We start from the raw sequence: 20,653 nt of genomic DNA, 5'->3' as shown, positions 1-20,653 counted from the left end.
TGGAGAAGACAGAAGTCTTCAGCTGCCGATTTTCCGGACCACCTTCTTGCTTCTGGCTCTGTAAGGGGGACGGCGGCGCGGCTCCGGGAACGGACGACGAGGTCGGGTCCTGTGTTCGATCCCTCTGGAGCTAATGGTGTCCAGTAGCCTAAGAAGCCCAAGCTACCACCACTTAGGTAGGTTCACTTCTTCTCCCCTTAGTCCCTCGATGCAGTGAGCCTGTTGCCAGCAGGTCTCACTGAAAATAAAAAACCTAACAAACACTTTCTTCCAAGGAGCTCAGGAGAGCCCCTAGTGTGCATCCAGCTCAGCCGGGCACAGAAATCTAACGGAGGCTTGGAGGAGGGTCATAGGGGGAGGAGCCAGTGCACACCAGATAGACCTAAATCTTTCTTTAGATGTGCCCAGTCTCCTGCGGAGCCGTCTATTCCCCATGGTCCTTACGGAGTCCCCAGCATCCACTAGGACGTCAGAGAAAAACGCCTTATAGAAAAGGATTTTCTTACCTTAAAATCTTTAGATCAGTGTCATCAAATCTTAAAGTAAATATTTCTCTATCTAAACTGAAAGCTCCAGTTGTGAGGAGTCTATATTACGATCTTGGTCTTTTCACTCATATGAAGAATGTGAATGGGCATTAAGTGAATGACAGATAATATAAAAAGATGGGGTCTTGCTTGGGATCACTATAGAACTACCAACTCAGAACCGAATTCAGATTGGATGGCATAAGCGATCCAACAAGCAGTTTTCCGACAGTCTGGAAACTGCGCATGCGCAGAATGGGTCCTTCATTCGCATCACAGTAATGCGAACGCCTCTGCCCGACTGACAAGCAGAGGCATTTGGGGAGAGGGAAGGGGGCGCCCAGCCTTGCTGAAAACGGGAGACGTGTCGTAGATGCACCTCCTCCTGCACCTGCATTGCTAAGGATTGCATTGACACAGCTGCTGCAAGCAGCTTTGCAATTGCAATCCATACTGAATTAGGCCCTCAGTCAATAAAACATTAATAAGTGGAAGAAGACAATCTCAATCTAAACTTTGGCACACTATGTAGACGATTTTTATGTAGCATTGGGTTTATAAAATATATAAATACTACTTACCAGCCTGTCAAAATGACAGATCATCATCAAAGTATTGTCAGCAATGGCAGCTGCGCGCGCCCAAACGGATCAACACTTGAATTGCTCCATGGGCGCCATCTAGTGGATGCCGGCGCGCAGAACACTTGAGTTCCCCCCACACAGGTGAGGAACAGCATTAGCCTTTTATTATACAGGTTGAGTATCCCATATCCAAATATTCCGAAATACGGAATATTCCGAAATACGGACTTTTTTGAGTGAGAGTGAGATAGTGAAACCTTTGTTTTTTGATGGCTCAATGTACACAAACTTTGTTTAATACACAAAGTTATTAATAATATTGTATTAAATGACCTTCAGGCTGTGTATATAAGGTGTATATGAAACATAAATGAATTGTGTGAATGTAGACACACTTTGTTTAATGCACAAAGTTATAAAAAATATTGGCTAAAATCTCCAGGCTGTGTGTATAAGGTGTATATGAAACATAAATGCATTCTGTGCTTAGATTTAGGTCCCATCACCATGATATCTCATTATGGTATGCAATTATTCCAAAATACGGAAAAATCCGATATCCAAAATACTTCTGGTCCCAAGCATTTTGGATAAGGGATACTCAACCTGTATAAGATATATGTAGCATGAGGTGTTTTACAAACTACCCTGTAAACATATTACTACACTATTTATAAACACAACAAGCAACAAGTTGCCCCTTCTGGAATCTGCATTCACTTATGAATGATCCCCTGCACCTTCTCAGGTTATATATACTCTTCTAAATGCAATTTGTGATACAAAATACTGAAGAACTAAAATGGTAGGAAACTAACAGTAGCTGGTTAGGAGATTGAGCATTATTACTTACCTCCACTTGGCAACCTTGGTTTTAAGGAAAGTGAGTCCAAGTCGCTGGACAAGCTTCACTCCCAGCTTCCGAAGGACAGTGTGGTTGCTATCACGGAGCTTGCAGTTATCCAGTGTGTCCAGTACAGTTGCGGCTGTATTAAAGAAAAGGATCAAATCAGCACAGACTTTACGACTTTGAGGCAAAGATGCTCAGACTGATGGAATCTGTTTTTTATCTGCATCTATCTGGATGAGATACTTGCGATTTTCAGTACAATAACAAGCGCAATAAAACGATTGCTTACTTATAACTAGCCTGTCTGTCCACACACAAGCTAATGGCTGGCCAAAATGATGAACTTTGTTGAACAAATTTCTGAATGATCTTTTGAATTAAATCAGAATTTCAGTTCATTCCTGTGTTACACGTGGGTATAATTATTAAAAGATTTAATCTAGCACTGCATTGTTGCTCATCTGCCGTTTTCTACTAAATTATGCTGTATTATTGGGGTTTCCTTTGATACTGTTTAAGTGCATGATACCCGAAGCCGATCTTATACACCTATACATTTATATATTATATATACTGTATGTATATATTTATTTGAAGTATGTTCGCACCTATTTCACTCTTTAACGGTAGTCACTCTACGTGGCTTACAAAGTTATATTTTATCATCGCCAATTTATATTTTCAATTGCCCTTTCTATCATTGTATAAGAATGTCATTATTTTTATGTGCTTTGTTAATGTATTTTAGATCATTCAATAAAAATATATATAAAAAAAACAAAACATTCATCTAATGAGATAAAAATGACAAACAACGCAAATGGACTCCAAAACAAATGTGAAAAGGTCTACACGGGGCAATGATTGCAGCTGGTAGCAGGCAATTGGCCCAGTGTCGCAGTGTGTGTGGAAGCAAATTGACTACGATGCCAGTTAAAAAGGTGTAATAAAAATCAAAAGGAATAATGGAAAACCTACAATCAGAAAACTGTTGTCTCCTGTTTGGAAAAATGAGGTGTTGCTCTATTAAAAGCATTGACCTTTATATTTTTTTAGCTTAAACACGGCAGGAAGTGGGCGCTTTTACAAGCTGCTGCTTAATAAATTCCATACACTGAGGAACCATCCTTTAGCCTATTTCATGGTGCACAAAAACTCTGCACGATGGACCAAAAATTTTAAATTTTGATTCATCGATTTATAAGACCTTCTTCCAGTCTTTAGTAGTCTGCTGGTGGCGGCCCATGCAAGACTTGTTTTCACTGCTGCAAAATATCAGTAAGTTCTTAAACCTTTTATTGATGCATGAAAAAAGTATTGTATAACTCTCAATATTACATAAGGTTTCATTTTTTACTAACGTAAACCATTTTTCTTTTCTTTTTTACCCCCTAGCACTTTACAGCTTACCCCTGTATCATTTCATGTTATTCACTGGATTTTAGTTGCTTAAATGTTTATAAAAAACAGGGAAATGGGGTGCTCTAAAACTTTAGACTAGTACATATTATATCAGTGAGTTTAGATATCATTCCATCTAAATCCATTTGGAAAAGCTGTATGGAACAAGGATCAACAGTAAATTACTACTATAAATTACTACAGATAGTGGACGTTTGAGTTTTTGAAATCTGTACTTGGAACCTTGCACCTTTAGGTATTCGCATAACTCATCCATGACTTCAAATATGCTTATAAGTGTATAAGTGACAGGAGAAGCTGCACTCTCTCTTATATAAAATAAAGGTCAATAATTTATAACTTGGGAAAACATGATCTGGTAGGATTTATTGTAGAGTGTGTCCAGGAGCTGCACTGCATAACTGGACTGTTATACCGTATTTATTGTACAATGTATAGCTTATTATCCAGAGTGTATGTATAGCTAATGTACGTTGATTTTAGCAAAAACAAATATTTGATCTAAAGGTGCGTACGCACTGGCTGATATATCGGCCGTTCTCTTGAATGTCCGATATATCACGGGTCTGTCGACCAGTATGTACGAGTGATATCTCTGTAAATACCGTTGTTCACAGACATATAGCATCGGCCCTGCTGCACAGTCAACGGCCAATAGATCGTTAGATCTATTGGCACGTCGGTGTGTGTGTACGGACGGTCAGCCGACCGCCTGTACACCAGCTGCAGCAGCCAGCTGTGACTGACAGATGATCTGGGCGGGCATGTGTAAATGTCCGCCCAGTTCATGACATCAGTCCCGGACGGTTCAGGCAGTGTGTATGCACAGCAAACTGCCCGATCCGGCTTTACATATATCTGCAGATCAATTATTCTGCAGATATATCTTTAGGTGTGTACCCAGCATTAGACCATGACGTCTGTCTTTGTATATGCTATTACTCCGATGTTTCATATAATGCACTTATCTTCATGTTAAAGAGATAAAAACTCCCCAAGTAAAAGCATAACATAACAGGAGTGGTGTGTTGATGTGACCATGTTTCATCTAAGGGTATACGAAGGCAGGAGAACAAAGACACTGCAGTGAGAAAGGGGAACTGGTTAGATAAACAGTAATGAAATGCTGAAGAGGTAAAGAGGTAGATTCTGAAGATAAGGGAGAGTCTGGGGGGGGGGAAACAGGATTCTGGTGAGGGAAATAATGCATGAGGAGAGGGAAAAGCAGGAGTCAGAGAAGGAATGATAGCTCAATAGGAGGGAAAGATTGAAGATTGGAGGGAAGAGATGGATGGATAAGACCATGGACGTAAGATGTAGGTGACACAGATGTAAGTGAACCAGGAGCACAGAAGATGGAAATTAAAATAAAAAAAATGGATGGGGATGGACGGTAAACCTATATTAAACAGTGCAGTCTATATGTTGAGAGCTGAGAGGAGAGCGGATGTCAGGCAACACACAACAGATGAATGGTATATAGAATAATGAAATCAGAATGTAAATAAATTAATTATACACAGGTCTGAACCTAGGACTAAAATAATGAAATGAGTAACGGAGGGACTATTGCAATGGAGAGCCTAAAATACTGCAACAGGTCACATTAAATGCAAATTATCTTAAACATGTATAGGCCTCTCACCATAAGGCAAACAGTCCTCTCTCTTCCCGTGTTTGAAAAGCTGGGCCTAAAAATGAAAATAGATTTGTTAAGAACATGCTAGATTTCTTACACACATACAGTAGGAAAGATAAGATAATAGGGGATGTAGTTATGTGACCGGCGGTCGGGAGACCCCAGTCAGTATAACGACGCCGGAATACCAACTAATTACCAGCCCGACAGTCAGCATGCCAACTGACAGGGATTATTCCCACTTGTGGATGTCCACTACACCCTCAGAGTGGTAATAGAACCCGTGGCGACTACTTGTCACCACTGAGCCCGCAACATGCCGAGCGCAGCAAGCCCGCAGGGGGCTTGTTGCGCTTGCCCCCTGCCGGCAATTTAAAGATCAGGATCCCGGTGTCGGTATAATGACCAACGAGATCCCAAACACCGGTCAACCGAACCCAACCCGATAATAGAAGTTATCTCCTGCTACCTGATGGTCATCTAAACAAATTCCCACTAATACTAATTAGCTCTTTTACATAAGGAGTAAGGGATAGTTTAGTAACAATCTATAGTATCACTGACATTCCTATAGTTATTACCATTCCCCTCTCAGCGACAGAGATACCTTCTATAATCTAAACACTATATCCTGGGGCTCAGTTGGGAAACCCTTATATCAGCTAAGGCTACAGAGAGAGAATTCCTTCTCATCACTACGCATATATAATTTTTTTAATTACATATAGAAAAGGAATATAAAGAAAGTAGAATTAAAGCAGGGTGCGATTGTATTAATTATTCAGGTCAGATCTGTCCAGATGATCCCAGAACGCACACTTTAGCAATATTTAAATGTTCTTTTTTGGTTCCTACAGATGTGCACAGTAGTCTATGTAATTCACTTCTACGTATATGAAACGGATTTCATGCATCCAACTGAATTAGAAGTCAACTCAGATATTTACAACAAAGTATTATTTTTACACCAGATGCCACATATTTCTTGGAAAATCACATGCACCAATAAAACCTATTAGTCCACAGCAATCATCCAGATTATCAATTTGATTAGTCAAACACAAATTAGAAGGGTACAAGAGGGGATTGCAACTCGGGGTCATTACTTGATGTTCATTCATCAAGTATAGGAAGTCAATAACCTGAGTAAAGACAAAGCAGTATCAGTGATCAATAAATCATTAAAGGAAGAACCCTAGTGCATTTATGTCTGAATATGAACTCTAATGAAGGTAATGACCTTATGCTTTCGATAGACGTATGGGAAAACGTTGCAGTGCAAATCTGCAAACTAATTAGATATTAACTTCTTGTCAAGAGAAGTGGTTCCCAAACTGGGTGCGGTGGAACCTGAGGCATTTGCACGGGTTCCCAGTGTTGGTGGTCCAGGACCAGTTCAAATTATTTATGGTCAATATAATCGTCAAAACCAGTGCTTGTGGCTGTCAATCCTAAAATGTGTATAAACAGGGGCAAATCCTGTACCTCACCACATAACTGAGCCTAAGGATGACATATAAACACAATTTACTTAATTTAATATTTTTTATGCGATTTTCTCAATAAAAACATTTGACCTAGGGGTGCCGTGAAAAAAAAAAAATTCTAATACTCTGGGGTGCAGCAATTGAAAAAGTTTGGGAACCACTGGTTTAGAGCAATTATGACAATGAAGCAAAATGTTTGATTGGTCTTAGCACAGTTTAGTACCTTTGAGCAATATTAGTTTTTAGCCATCACTGTCTCCATCATACCAAAGGCCCAAAGCAGCACTAACAGACATAATACCTGCTGCATAGTTGCCCTCATTATTTGCATACCAAAGACTTTATGTGCTTCGGCATACTGGGATGAGCTGACCTAATTTGCTCTTAGACATGTAATTAATTATAGCTTGGCAAGATGCCACACAATGCTTATTTTGCAAGTGTTAATAACATGTAATGTGCCATATCTCCCATTCCTTATAACTAAGGAGATGAATGAGCAGGAATAAACCACACAGGAATTTTCAGCATACTGTACATTCATGTAAGTGCTATGCATTGAATCACTAATAATACAAAATTATGAGATTAAAGAAAAAGAAAGAAAAAAAATGTCAGAAAAACAAGAATGTGTAGGAAATGAATATACATATGCAAATAAAGTCTTGTCTACGGATTCATCATTTTCAGCCTTGACTACGGCTGTCATTCCCCTCACCTGTTGGGACAAGAAGGGCTTACTTTGCCACTCTCTCAGCAAAGATTTGTTTTGGATCTCCTCTCACCATCAGCATCCTGCAGTTATTGCCCATTCCATGTGGTGCTACAGCAGTAGCGTAGCAAGGCAACTTGCCCGAAGCATGGCCAGCCATGCGAGGGCACGCAGTGCACTTATTGGGGGTCCGTGTGCTAAGACAACGAAAACAGCACACACACACAAAAAAAGGAAAACTATGTCCACCTTTTTCAAGTGTTGACCTTTTCATTTGTTGACCTTTTGTCCATGATGGCCTTTTTACCATCGACCATATGGTGTTGACATATCGATTGTAGACCTTCTTACTGTAACAGCCCTGACTGCTTACTTTGCGTCTGTACCGCTAGGGAGCATGAAAAGCATTAAGTCCACTAACTTGGTTCGAACAGGATAGACAGAAGATGGATGAGACTGTCGGTTGTTGCCCACAGAAACACAGCAGATATACTGTGAGTGTCTTGCAAGAAAACCACAAGATCTTTAGGAAAAGGTTATTTGCCAATGACCACTCAAACAGATGGTTCTTACCAGTGGTTCCCAAACTTACTTGAATCACGGCGCCCTAGAGTAGAGTGTCATAATTTTTCTCACAGCACACCCATCGCAGCATTTTGAAAATAAATATTAAATTAAGATATAATGGTTCAGTTATATGGTGGTATACAGTTTTGCTTCTGTTTGTAAACTGATTTTATGACTGACAGCCACTATCACTGGTTTCGCCTATCACCTTGACCATTTGGTCCTTGATCCCCAACCCGAGGCACCCCTGCCAGAACCATGCAGTACCCTGGGGTGCCTAGGCACACAGTTTGGGAACCACTGGTTTATATAAAACCCACTTAAAAAGGTGGTAGTTTAAAAAGACAGGCTGACAGAAGATAATACAGTTTTATGTCCCTTGAACAAGCACTGCATGAAGTTAGACGGCAAACGTTAACTGTACTTGGGCCATGATCAGAATTTAACACTGTACTCAAAGAAGAGGGTACCCTCCTGTCCATGTACTGCCTGGGTGAGGGAAGGCTGAGTTAGCTCTACACCCTGCATATGTGAAGCCTAGGCTAGGAGCTTTATGTAAAAACTTCCATTCAAAGAACCTTCCAGGATCCTTGTTCTGCTACCTTGTAATCCTTCCAAACGGATATTGGCTCCAGATAGATAATAGATAAGGCCAGTCCAGCAGTTTCTCTGCTGCTATGAAGGTTACAAAGTGAAGTTTTGCCCATTGGAATGCATTTAAAACTAAGAAAAGCCATTAGATTTACATCTGGAGCCGCTGCTTTGGGGCTACTAGTGGGAAAAGTACAGAGTCCAGAATCCCGAACGATGGCATAATGTTGGCATCAAAATCCCAAAGGAGCTCGGGATCCCGGCAATCAACATTCTTATGTCTAGATTCCCGAACGTACCTTTAGCTAGATGACCCTGCCAGGGGTGGGGGTGGATGACAGGTTAGGTTTAGGCATTAGAAGGGGGGTTAGGGTGCAGGGACGGGAAGGGGATGGTTAGGTAACGGGGAGGGGGTGTTAGGCACCAAGCGGGGAAAGTTAGGTTTAGGCAGCGGGAAAGGGAGGTTAGGCACCACCAGGGAGAGAGTTAGGCACCCACAAGGGAGGATTAGGGTAGGTGGCAGTGGAGGTTAGAGTACTTTCTGCGGGGCTGTCGGCATTCTGATGGTCAGGATGTCGCTGTCGGTATTGTGACCGCCAGCATCCTGTCCATTGGTATATCATACCGAATCCATTCTTCTGTGTGTCAAAGATTGGTTTACTTCTTTGCTTTCAATCAATGCATCTCCACAGATTATGAATCAGATGTAATTATTAAGCACCTAATAAGTTACCCATTTTAAAACCCGGGAAATTAGAGCGTACAGCCTGCTGATAATTTAGCATTATCAATAGAGACGTGAAGTAAAGTATACTAGTGGATAGATATGGCTTTTTTTCAATGGATGCCATGTTTAAAAAAAAAACCCTACCAAGAGGACTGTTTCATGGGAGAACAATGTAATTACACTTAATGAACAATGGTTTGCATATAAGCCAACTTGTGAGAACATCCTGTCACTATCTCAGTAGTTGGTCTACAGTTTTCAGCACATAACCACCATGTGAAGGATCAAGCTGTTAATCAGTGCTATGACAGGTGGATAGATCCATATGGATTCAAAATATATTTATAGCATTAAATAAACCAATATTTGTGCACTGGTTTCTTAACAACAAATTAGAAAGTCCCTGTTCCTAGGTATGTAAAAAGGCTGAGGGGCTTATGTTTCATCTGAATACATATATACTCACTCTTCTGGAAAACCAAATGTTTGCCAAAGAGCTGGACTCTCAAATAACATAACTGAGATTTATGGATATAAGCCACATTTTCAAAATTTATGGACTAATTGCCAATGGGTTGATGTAATTTAGGATAAACCGAAAAAAGCTTCTGTCGCCAAATAAATGTGCAAAAGTAATTATTTGATTTATTGAGTATCAGATTTAATCAATGGCAGAAGTAAGGACTGCAAAGGGATAGTTAGATTTGGTCTCCTGAGGTAAGAAAAGGCAAAGGTGGTTCAACCTTCCAGGTCCCTTCGTAAGCCACATATAATTTTCATGATATTACTGTATATTGAGAAGTTTGGTTACATTTTTAGACAACTGTATACCCAAACACTTTATTGGATGGTGAGTCTAGTTTAACAGGATATTTGTAGGCCATGATGGCCTGGTTATCCCAGTTTTAGTTTCAAAGCTGTGGATTTATCGAAGTTGACTTGGAATCTAGAAATCTTGGAATTCTGCAATTTTCTCTATTAGAGAGTCCAAAGGACTTGGGTTGGAGTCTAAAAAAAACCAATCATCTGCAAACCCCAACCTTTTAACACTCGTAGCATGGGGGTCACATTCGGGTGTGGATCATCAAATCGACAGTATCTAGGTTGTGTTTAGGTCGACCACTATAGGTCGACAGTCACTAGGTCGACATGGATGGAAGGTCGACAGGGTTTCTAGGTCGACATGTGGTAGGTCAACAGGTCAAAAGGTCGACGTGAGGTTTTTTGTTTTTTTTTGGGTGTTGTTTTCTTCGTAAAGTGACCGGGAATCCCAATTAGTGCACCGTGTCCCCTCGCATGGCTCGCTTCGCTCGCCATGCTTCAGATTACCGTTCCAATCGTGGTCCACGTGGATCGTGAAGTAAGAAAAAAATGTAAGATTTTTTTTTAAAAAAAACTCATGTCGACATTTTGACCTGTCGAACTAGCACGTCGACCTAGAAACCCTGTTGACCTTTCATCCATGTCAACCTAGTGACTGTCGACATTTAGTGGTCGACCTAGATAGTGTCGACCTTCAGACCGGATCCCGTCACATTCACCTATCTTCTATACAGTAATCCTACATCCTGCTGCAAAATGTCTCTCATCACTACAAACCATCTGAAAACCACCCTTAATTACACAGCACTCAAGAACACCAACCTTACCTATCATCTCCAATTTATCTACCGCTCAAACTCTCTTAGCTACCTCTAACCTATACCTCGCTCGCCTTCTCACACTCCTGTCTATAAGACTTTAGCTTCCCACTCACAGAATTCTCAATCACACCTTATAATACTCTTACCAGCCTCCAAAGCTTTAAACGTTTCCTGAAATACCAGAAATAGTATATGCCTCTCCCAGCCTACACCTTTACAATAACACTTTAGATAGTATTGCTTTTTTTCTGTGACTTCATACATAATTCTGCACTTCTATAAGAAAGTTATTTATTATTAGGTACTTGTACTGGGATGGTACAGAAAAGGTTCATCAGTCTGCAACGTAGCAACATCTTAACAGATACAATGGAGTCCCAACCATGATATTTTGTGCAAAGCCTATGATCTCAATACCTGATATGTTACGGGAGTGAAAGGTATCTGAAGTCAAATTAAAATCGAAAAGATCTCTAGAGCTTCATTTGTGTGCGTGTCTAACAGATAGGAAGGAGACTTCACAAAAACATCTGAAATATCATAATCAATACATACAATCTTAATCAGATCTCTTTTTTTGTGTGAAGATAATAGAGTAGCCATTCTACTTTCTCCATACTGCACCTTCTGAGACATAACCTACAGCCCTCCCTCTCGTCCTTCGTATTCCACACTATCCATCTGTTATTTCTTTTCAGTAATTTTTTACTAAAAACTTTCATAACTCAAAAGGGATACAGAAGGAAGAAAAAGGAAAAAAAATGGCGTCTATAAAAGTAACAATAGCATAATAATAAAGTACTTTTGCACTTTGCTGGGAGACCAGCGGGGACAGCCGGCGGACAGACGGAGGAGAGCAGTGTTACAGTAGGGCTGCAGAAGGATGTCACACAGTCGCCCGACCTCACGGCAGTGTCCACCCGGCGCCAGCAAGCGTGACCTCACTTGCTGGAGACTGGTGGACGCTGCAGTGAGCGGCGTGGCTGTGAGACATCCTGCTGCAGCACTGTGCTGTAGCGCTTCTCTCCCCTGTATGCCCTGCGTCTGTCCCCCGTCTCCCAGCGGCTTTCCCCCCTCTCCTCCTCTGGGTCCCACATCTCAGTCCGACATTTTTTTTATGTCGGACAGATATGGTCGGAAACGGGGCCAAATCCTGTCGAATTTGGCCCCGTTTCCCTCAAAAGTACGTGAATCGGCAGCTATACCGCCGATTCACGTACTATTCGACAAGTCGAATTCCCAGACTTGTCGAATAAAAATGCTTGGGATTGAATAGCTCGAATCACGATTCGACCTTATAAAGTCGAAAACTGCCGTCTTTTCGACAGACGGCAGCTTTCGACACTAATTAAATATACCCCTTAGTCTGAACTGTGTAAGAAGGGCTCCGATGCAAGTGGACATGGCTTTTCCTCACGATGTGCTTCATCTGTGACTTTATACTTGTGTAAAACCAATTCCCATGCCATTAAAGTCACAGCCTAGCGTCTGATACACTGAGTGGATTTTCACTGCATCTGCGATATGACTTAGACGCAAAATGTTAGGATAAATACAGTACGCTACTTGTATCAGAGCATCTCAGTTGCAGAAAGGTATAGTGTACTATATGCACATCAAATACCACTCAACATTCTGGAGACTTATTATATCATGTCCCACAATAAACAGGGCAGTACTGACGGGTTGGGGTTGTGATCCTGGCGCTCAGCATCCAGACACCGGGATCACGGCCGCAGAGTGCGCTCACCATGCTGCAAGCTCGGTGGTGAGCTGCGCTCACCACAGGTACAATAACAGTCCCTGCTAGTCAGCATGCCGACTGTCTGAATTTTCGAGGGGGTGGGATGTAGGGGTCGGTATTGTGACCGTCACATAACTACATCCCGTACAGATGGTGTAATGGTTAGCATTACTGCCTCACAGCACTGAGGTCATTGGTTCGATTCCCACCATGGCACTGTGTGTAGTTTGTATATTCTCCCCGTACTTGCGTGGGTTTCCTCCGGGTATTCCTTTTTCCTCCCACAATCCAAAAATATACTGGTAGGTTAATTAGCTCCTAACAAAATTAACCCTAACGTATATGTGTGTACGTGTACATGTGGTAGGGAGTATAGATTGTAAGCTCCACTGGAGCAGGGTCAGATATGAACGGCCAAATATTCTCTGTAACGTGCTGCGAAATATGTTCAAATCCTGATAATTTTAGATGCTATATTTAACCTAGGCTTATAGCAATTATACATACATCATCTGTCCCTTTCATAATTTTGTTAAAAATCAGTAATTGCATTGACTCACTTTAATGTAGACACAATGACACAGCCATTTCTTTCTTACCAGTCCCAGTGTATTATTTTCTATGTTTTTTTAGTTAAAATGTATTTCTAAGTATCAGTCCAGAGGGAGAGACTTTTTATAGAACAGACATAAATTTACAAATATTTCACACAGTATGCCAGCCGCAGGCAACATTACCCCAAACACAGAGCTGGCAGTGCATCCTGGTGTGTTGTGCCAAGTGTAAATTAAAGACAATACCCTGGAGCCAGCCACCTGCTTTACCTGGACCCCAAGTGCCAAATATGACACAGGTGCAAAACAAGGCAATGCAGGAGCATCTGGCTGGGACAAGTGCTCTCATTCTCCTTTTCTGAACATCTAAGCCCCCCAAAGACACAGTCCATTTAAAGCATAAAACTTATCTAAGCACAATGAAGGCAGACACAGAGCAGACTAGAAATCAACTAGAAACTAATGACATAACTAAGGCATAAGCAAGTTGTTTCAGCACAAGCACCTCATGCCTCAATAAAAACACTGAATTACAGTCAAATAAATTCTTATAAATATTTTTTTCTGCTCACAAAAATACACTAAATTTAGTTGGTGGGTAAAAGCAAGTAATACTATTCATTTATAACAAAAACTTGTGATATACAGAGCTACATTATCAAAATTAAATAAGTGGATGATTACTCATGTTAAATACACCATGGGGTATACTCAATTGGCGTCGGATCGATTCTGACATGCATTTGTCAGGAATGAATCCGACAACCCCTATTCTATCTCATCTCAATTCGACTTTTTCAAGTCGAATTGAGATGAGGAACCCAGAGGAGGAGGGGGGGAGCCATGGGGAGACCAGCAGGGGACAGCCGTCGGCAGACGGAGGAGATCAGCGCTACAGTAGCGCTGCAGGAGGATGTGTATTAGCCGCCTGACCTCACTGCAGTGTCCACCCGGCTCCAGCAAGCTTGCTGGAGCTGGGTGGGCGCTGCCGTGAGCGGCGCGGCTGTGTAACATCCTGCTACAGCGCTACTGTAGCACTGATCTCCTCTGGCTGCCCGCGGCAGTCCCCCGTCTCCCTGCGGCTCTACCCCCTCTCCTCCTCTGGGTCCGCATCTCAGTCCCACATCTGTAGGTTTTGGCCACGTTTTCGACACAAGCACGTGGATCGGCAGCTATTCCACCGATCCACATGCTTTTCGACAAGTTGAATTCATCGACTTGTCGAAAAATTTAGGAATATATTGAATAGGTCGAATAAGGATTCGACCTTAAAAAGTCGAAAACTGCCGTCTTTTCGACAGACTGCAGCTTTTGACTTCAATTGAATATACCCCCCATATATCCCCTATGCCGTATTAGAAGGGAGAGGCTCTATCACAGCGTGATATCATTGCAGAAATTCACTTTGATGATTGGTCCATCTATACTTAGGGACGGGACAGTGATGTCAATGCAAACGCTAATTCCTTCGAATCAGTTTTTGGCTAGTATCAGATCCTAGGAAGACACGGTTATAAACATGTTGGGAGAGACTTTAGCTGTTATGTAATGGAATGAGAAGTTATACTGAGCACTGTATTTCACATTTCCTATCTGACAATTTAGTGTTCAAAGTTTAAGATGTTTTTCTAGATAATTTTCTATTACAATGCTTAAACTGAATAAGAAGATATTCAACAATCATCCATACCCCTGAATGGGATGCGGTCAACGCCGGGATCCCGACCGGTGAACAGCCCGACGGTTGCCATGCTGACCAACAGGGACTATTCCCACTCATGGACTGTCTTTGCAATATGGTAACTGGTATGCTATAAATAAGAAGGATACACAAGGATAGACTCTATTTCCCTATATATTGTAAGCTGGAAGCAGGGCCTTCCTACCTCTATGTCTGTCTGTTATTACACAGTTTGTCTTATCACTGGTGATTCCAATTGTAAAGCGCAATAGAATATGCTGCGCAATATAAGAAACTGTAAATAAATAATAAAGAAATAATAAAGAAATAGAACCTGTGGAGAGCGCACAGAGCTCGCAAGGGGCTTCATAGCGCTCTCCCCCCAACTACCCCGCCAGACATCTAAAAGACGGGATCCCGCCATCAGTATGGTGACCGGCAGTTCACAAGAACCCAACCTAACTGAATAGCTAAATATTTCACATGAGTGGAAGGAACCATATGACTTCCTAAGCAGAGATAATATTATTACTCAGAACTTGAGTCGTACATCATCATCATCATCATCATCCAGTTACAAAAAGCAATACTTTTCTGACATCCAATGTGAATACCTGGCATAGGTAATCTGAGACAGAGGCCATAGAAAGCTATAAGATGCAGCTTGATCCATATATTTTTGTTAAATAACACTATGTGATGTGTAAGCAAAACACGTCTCTAAGTAATTAGGAACAATGCACCACACCTCAAACTCCTCCACACAATGCATCCGGCAGCTGTTTAATGGAGCTGACAGAATGACAGAACAGCCTGCATGGAGGAGAGACTCCCCAAGCTACATAAATGGTCATGATTACTGGTCACACCTAAACCATGCCAAACAGGACTGCATGCCGTGACATAATGCAAAATTATGAGCCATCATTTAAATTGCAACTGGTTCAACTTTAACGGATGACCTACAAACCCGTATTATTATTATTTCTACATTTTATTTATAAAGGCGCCACAAGTGTTTCGCAGCGCCGTACAAAGGACAGTGCAGGGAGACAAAACTTAGCATTACAATAAATAACAGAAATAGAGTACAGGTAACAAAGAGCACCACAATTCTCAAGACATAATACAGCTTAGATGTAAGTAGTGAGGGAGTGATCATCGTACTACTAGGAGCTGGTGGCCATAGATGGAGATGAGCCTTTACCAGCAGGAGATAAGCAAGTATAGATGGTCGCTGAGTAGAGGAGAGCTGCGAGTGAAATGTGTCGAGAAGAGGGCTTTGATAACAAAAGGAAAGAGGGCCCTGCTCTGAAGAGCTGACAATCTAGTGGGAAGGGTCGACAGATAGAGGACATGAGGTGCAAGCAAGTGGGAGGTAGCCTTATGGCAGTATGTAAGCAAAGCAGAGATGTTCAAGGCATGAGGCAGGGGGATGGAGGAGCGGCCTCAGGACTAGGTTTTGCGTCGGGAGGGTATGCTTTGATGAAAAGGTGGGTTTTTAATGTCAGTATGATAACATGGTCTTTATCGCAAAGGGAACTGTTACGTAATAGATGCTCACCTAAGTCAATTATGTAAAAGCAGCTGCTGTGACTGGTTTTAGCCGGGCAAATGTTTTGTGGGAAGAAGATTTTACCCCTTTTCACCTTCTTGGGCACTGAATTTTGAGAAAACCCTACTTAGTGGGTGGCTGCAAATAAGAGTCACAGTTACCAGAACACCCAGGATTGAGGCTTTAGCAGGCAGAGGGAGCAGTACAGCAGTTTTACTGAGCACAGGGCAGACAGGGCCGGCCAAGGGCACAGGTAGCCACTGGCAGGCAGTAGCACAGGTAGTGGTCCTCCTCCAGTCTCTAAAGTCACATCAGCCAGTTCCAGAGTCAGGTCGCAGACGCCGTTCAGTCACTGACAGTGTCACTGTCACCAGACGGCTGCAGCACGCCTCAGCGCTTAGCAAGCCGGCCTCCCACAGCTCACTTCACGCACATAGTGGGACTGGGAGTGGCTGTATAAGGGACGGGCTGGCGTGGGGCTGCAACATGGTGAATTCTATGATGTCATGTGCAGCCTCACATCCATGCTGTAGGGGTTAAGACTACTATCGGAAGTTAACTGTTGACATGGATAGTGAAAGTGCTATCTCACTGGCCTTGCTCCTCCCCCTCACATCAGAGGTCCTTTAGCCCACTTGGTTCTAGAATCTACCATGCCGTAGGAGGCCCAAAGCAGGCAGAATCTGAGCAGAGTACTAGCGCTCAGTGCTGCCCAGGTTGAAAACATGCACTCCTTAATCTTGAAAATACCAGGATTGGAGGCATCAATCCCGGGACTCAAATCCTGGCGTTTTTTGCTCAAGATCCCGGGATCCTGCCTATCCCGATGCTGAGATTAGTCTCCCTATGCACAACAATTATGAAATTATTCATCAAACTGCTTTATCTATTTTTCTTTCCTTGGGTTGGGTGATAGCCTGATGAGCTCTATATTTATTATACAGTTTTATCCAGGCAGCAGTCTATGTCACATCCCAAGCAGTTAATAACAAAATATTTAAATACATGAGGAAAAAGTAGACCAGAAATATAAAGCAACGCACTAAGAAAATCTGAGCAATTGTGGTTTAAGTAAAAAATGTATATGTACTTTATATAGGTACTAGGCTTTTAAACACAGCAATCATGCCCTCTGTTTGCAAAGCAAAATATTTGTGCAAGCCACCATCATCCCTGCTCTCCCATAACTTCCTCACCTACTGGCCCCTCACGCACAGGTCGCAGTACAAATCAGCTCCAGTACTGGTACACTTGAAGGTATACAAGTAAAGAAAGACCATACTGAGAAAAGTGGGTGTATTCGGACGTATAGAATAGGAGCGAATGTTCTTACATGCTTTAGTGTTGTTTTAGGCGTCTTTGGCAGCCGACCTGATGTGTTTCCCCTTATACCGAATGTTCAGATCTTCGTAATGTCCTTGTTGTGCCACATACAGTATTAACCACTTATTGATTACAGTGACCAGAGTGTTGCATGGTTCACACGATGCCTTTAGTATATATCCATTTACACATAGCAACAACGAGTCCATGTGAATGTTTCAAAGCTCTTTATGGACCATGGCAATTCCAGTAGGATGCAACCAAGTAACAGCAAGGACTTTTAAGACTCCAGTATCCCAGGAGATAACAATTAATAAAACATGCACTTCATCCACAGAAGATGAGTAATATGGAGGAAACAGGCCTTAGAGACCACAGCTCATGCGGACATTCCAGCTTAGAAGAAACGTGCATCGCCTGTATTTACAAATACAGCGCAAAAAAGGAAAGATACAATCCACTTACACTGACCTCTACATCACAGCCACAGTGTAGAAAACCCTATGTAATAAATTAAGCTGAAAATCCATGCAGTTACCTGGAGACAGGCTACCTTTTATATCCAAATCACAAACTACATGGCTTAGAATACATAACACAATTTTAAATTTCTAAGTGACAAAATGTCAATATGCAGAGAGATCACCTACGGAAAAGGAGGACTATTAGATGTTAAAATGTTGTGAATTAGACCTGAGCTTATATACTAGCAAACAGAACGCATATAGTATTCTGGGGTCACACATGGCATCTTACAGGTCTCTAGTGCCAGTTTGTCTGATAAAAGGATAATATATGACTGATTGCTCTGGATTACAGCACATACTGTGCCAGGCTATTATATAATTGAGGTCTCCAATAAATTCCACAATAATAGAATTCTTCATATTCTAAGGTGGGTACCCACTAGGCGACGTGCTCTATGAGCGACATCGCCTAGCGTTTCTCCCTTCCGGGAATGGCAGTCAGCAGCCGGGCATACACACTGAGTGACATGACGTTGATATCGCTCAGTGACGTCAAGAAGCGGTCGGGCCGTGTAGGCAGCTCTTGGAGGTCAGTCCAGATTGAGATGCCTGCACAAACAGCAAGGGTCATCAGCGACCCGCGGGGGCTGCGCATCGCTGGTCAGCGGCGGCATACACACTTCACGAGAAAATGAGTGTCGTCGCTCAGGGCGAAAATTAGCAACGTTGCTCATTTTATCAGCAAGTGTGTATGCACCTTAAGTGAAATTTTTAATAACAAAAAGCCACCAAAAGGTGTTGTTCAACTAATGTTTATGTATAGTATTTGTAGCTGTTTACATGTAAACAAAAAAGGAATATTTTAAAACCAGTCTATACACAAATTTTACTCCCTAGAAGGGACAGACTTGATAAACCAAGAGGTTCTTATCTGCTGTCGAATTCTATGTTTCTAAACCAATGAAGGGGTCCCATGCCAATACTCACCTCCACCAGAACCTACCTGGATCCTCCCCTGCTTCTACAACAGGCAGAAGAGTAGGTACTAGCAGTATTAGAAACTAAGCATAGCCTATGAGGTAGAGGAAGCAGTGCTTCAATGATGGTGAAGAGAACCACCACACTACAGGGGCTGCTGGAAAGGGCACCCCACAGATATGCTAATTGAGGGAAGAGGAAATCTTTTTTAAGAAAACTCTGCTACCAAAACATATATAAATGTTCTGCAGAAAACAAGTTATTTCTTCACAAATATAATCCCCACGGGCTACAACACATTCCGGTTTTACTTCATACCCACACCCCAATAAGGTATGAGCAGACTTCAGGCATCATCTAGTGTGTTTTAGTGCCTGTGGGTCTTGTAGAACAGGACTGAGGTTAAGTCACCAGTTTCAGCTGCCTGGGGCCTTCTTCGTGTATAGCTGTATGTAACCTTGCCTCAGGACATAGAAAGACAGGAAAATAGATAAACCCAGAACAGGCAATTCTACTGAGGGAAGGCTGGCGACAGAGACCAGTTTAGCTTCTCGATTATTTTATCATGGTCAGTTATCAATCATAGATTTCAAAAGGCAAATACGTATAAAAATGCCTGATGGAATGTACATAAGAATCGGGCCACACCCATGTTTAAGCCTACATTTTTGGAAAGTGGCCAATGAGGTATAAGAATGAGAAGACTGTTCAGCAGCACTCCAGTAGCGTTATAAATAGCTGACCACTGAAGCAGTTAATCTCAGATTAGACATTCTTACATTAGGTTTTAAAGAGTGGATCCTGATGTAACTTTTGTTTTGATGACATGTTCTATTTAATGGTCACATAAAGTGGGATAATTTGACTGAATTACCCTGATATCACTCCTTAAAAACAGTAATTCCATACAAATCTCATCAGGGAAATCTGGATCAGGGCTAATAAATCTATGCACAGCTTGAATAGATGGACGTACTCACATTACAAAGATACTTTAATTCTTCCTTTAAAGGAACAGTGCCAGAGGATATTCCAGCAACTAGAAATATACTGTATTCAGTAGCCACAAAAACAACAAGGAATATAGGACTGCAGAAATGGCAAAATAGGTCAGTGTTAACTCCTAAAAAAATAATAAACACCAGTTACACTTATTACTGGTTTTAACAAATAGTATGAATAATGAAAATTTGTCCACATTATTAATGGACCCAAGTTTGGCAACCCCCGATACAGGACAAGCTGAATTAGCAAATTATCTTAATATGAAATCAGCCCCATCTATCTTCTCCACAAATAAAAATAGTGACAAACTGATATAAGTAAATAATTTTCTATTTGTATATAGAGTGCTAAGAAAGTATATTTGTTCTCTTCATTTAGGAGGAAGAAAAATGTGAAGTACAGGAATACTGTATTAACTTATCAGATGTATCATTATAGAGGATGAGTAGCTTAGTGTGGTGGCCTTGTGTAGAGACTTAATGTTATTCTGCTGCTGTTTGATGTACAAAATGTGCCAGGAGAGGGGAGACAAAGCACGAGGGATCTCTTTTCATGCATCACATCATCTGCTTATTTTTATTTTGTGCACTACTGTGC

The 20,653-nt window shown here is 41.7% G+C and overlaps 1 protein-coding gene across 1 annotated transcript in view; it reads right to left on the bottom strand.

Annotated features, from left to right (window-relative positions):
- Positions 1-20,653, bottom strand: part of TBCD (tubulin folding cofactor D) — a 707,681-nt gene that overhangs the window by 567,258 nt on the left and 119,770 nt on the right. The window contains exons 9-10 of the mRNA XM_063961004.1: positions 5,029-5,074; positions 1,965-2,097 (exon numbers count right to left, since the gene is read on the bottom strand). Coding sequence (XP_063817074.1) covers positions 1,965-2,097; positions 5,029-5,074 — 179 coding nt within the window. The remainder of the gene's footprint in view (positions 1-1,964; positions 2,098-5,028; positions 5,075-20,653) is intronic.

The sequence above is a fragment of the Pseudophryne corroboree genome, chromosome 3 (genome assembly GCF_028390025.1).
Source record: "Pseudophryne corroboree isolate aPseCor3 chromosome 3, aPseCor3.hap2, whole genome shotgun sequence".
NCBI classification, from domain to species: domain Eukaryota; kingdom Metazoa; phylum Chordata; class Amphibia; order Anura; family Myobatrachidae; genus Pseudophryne; species Pseudophryne corroboree.
This window is presented reverse-complemented; position numbering and strand designations above follow the sequence as displayed.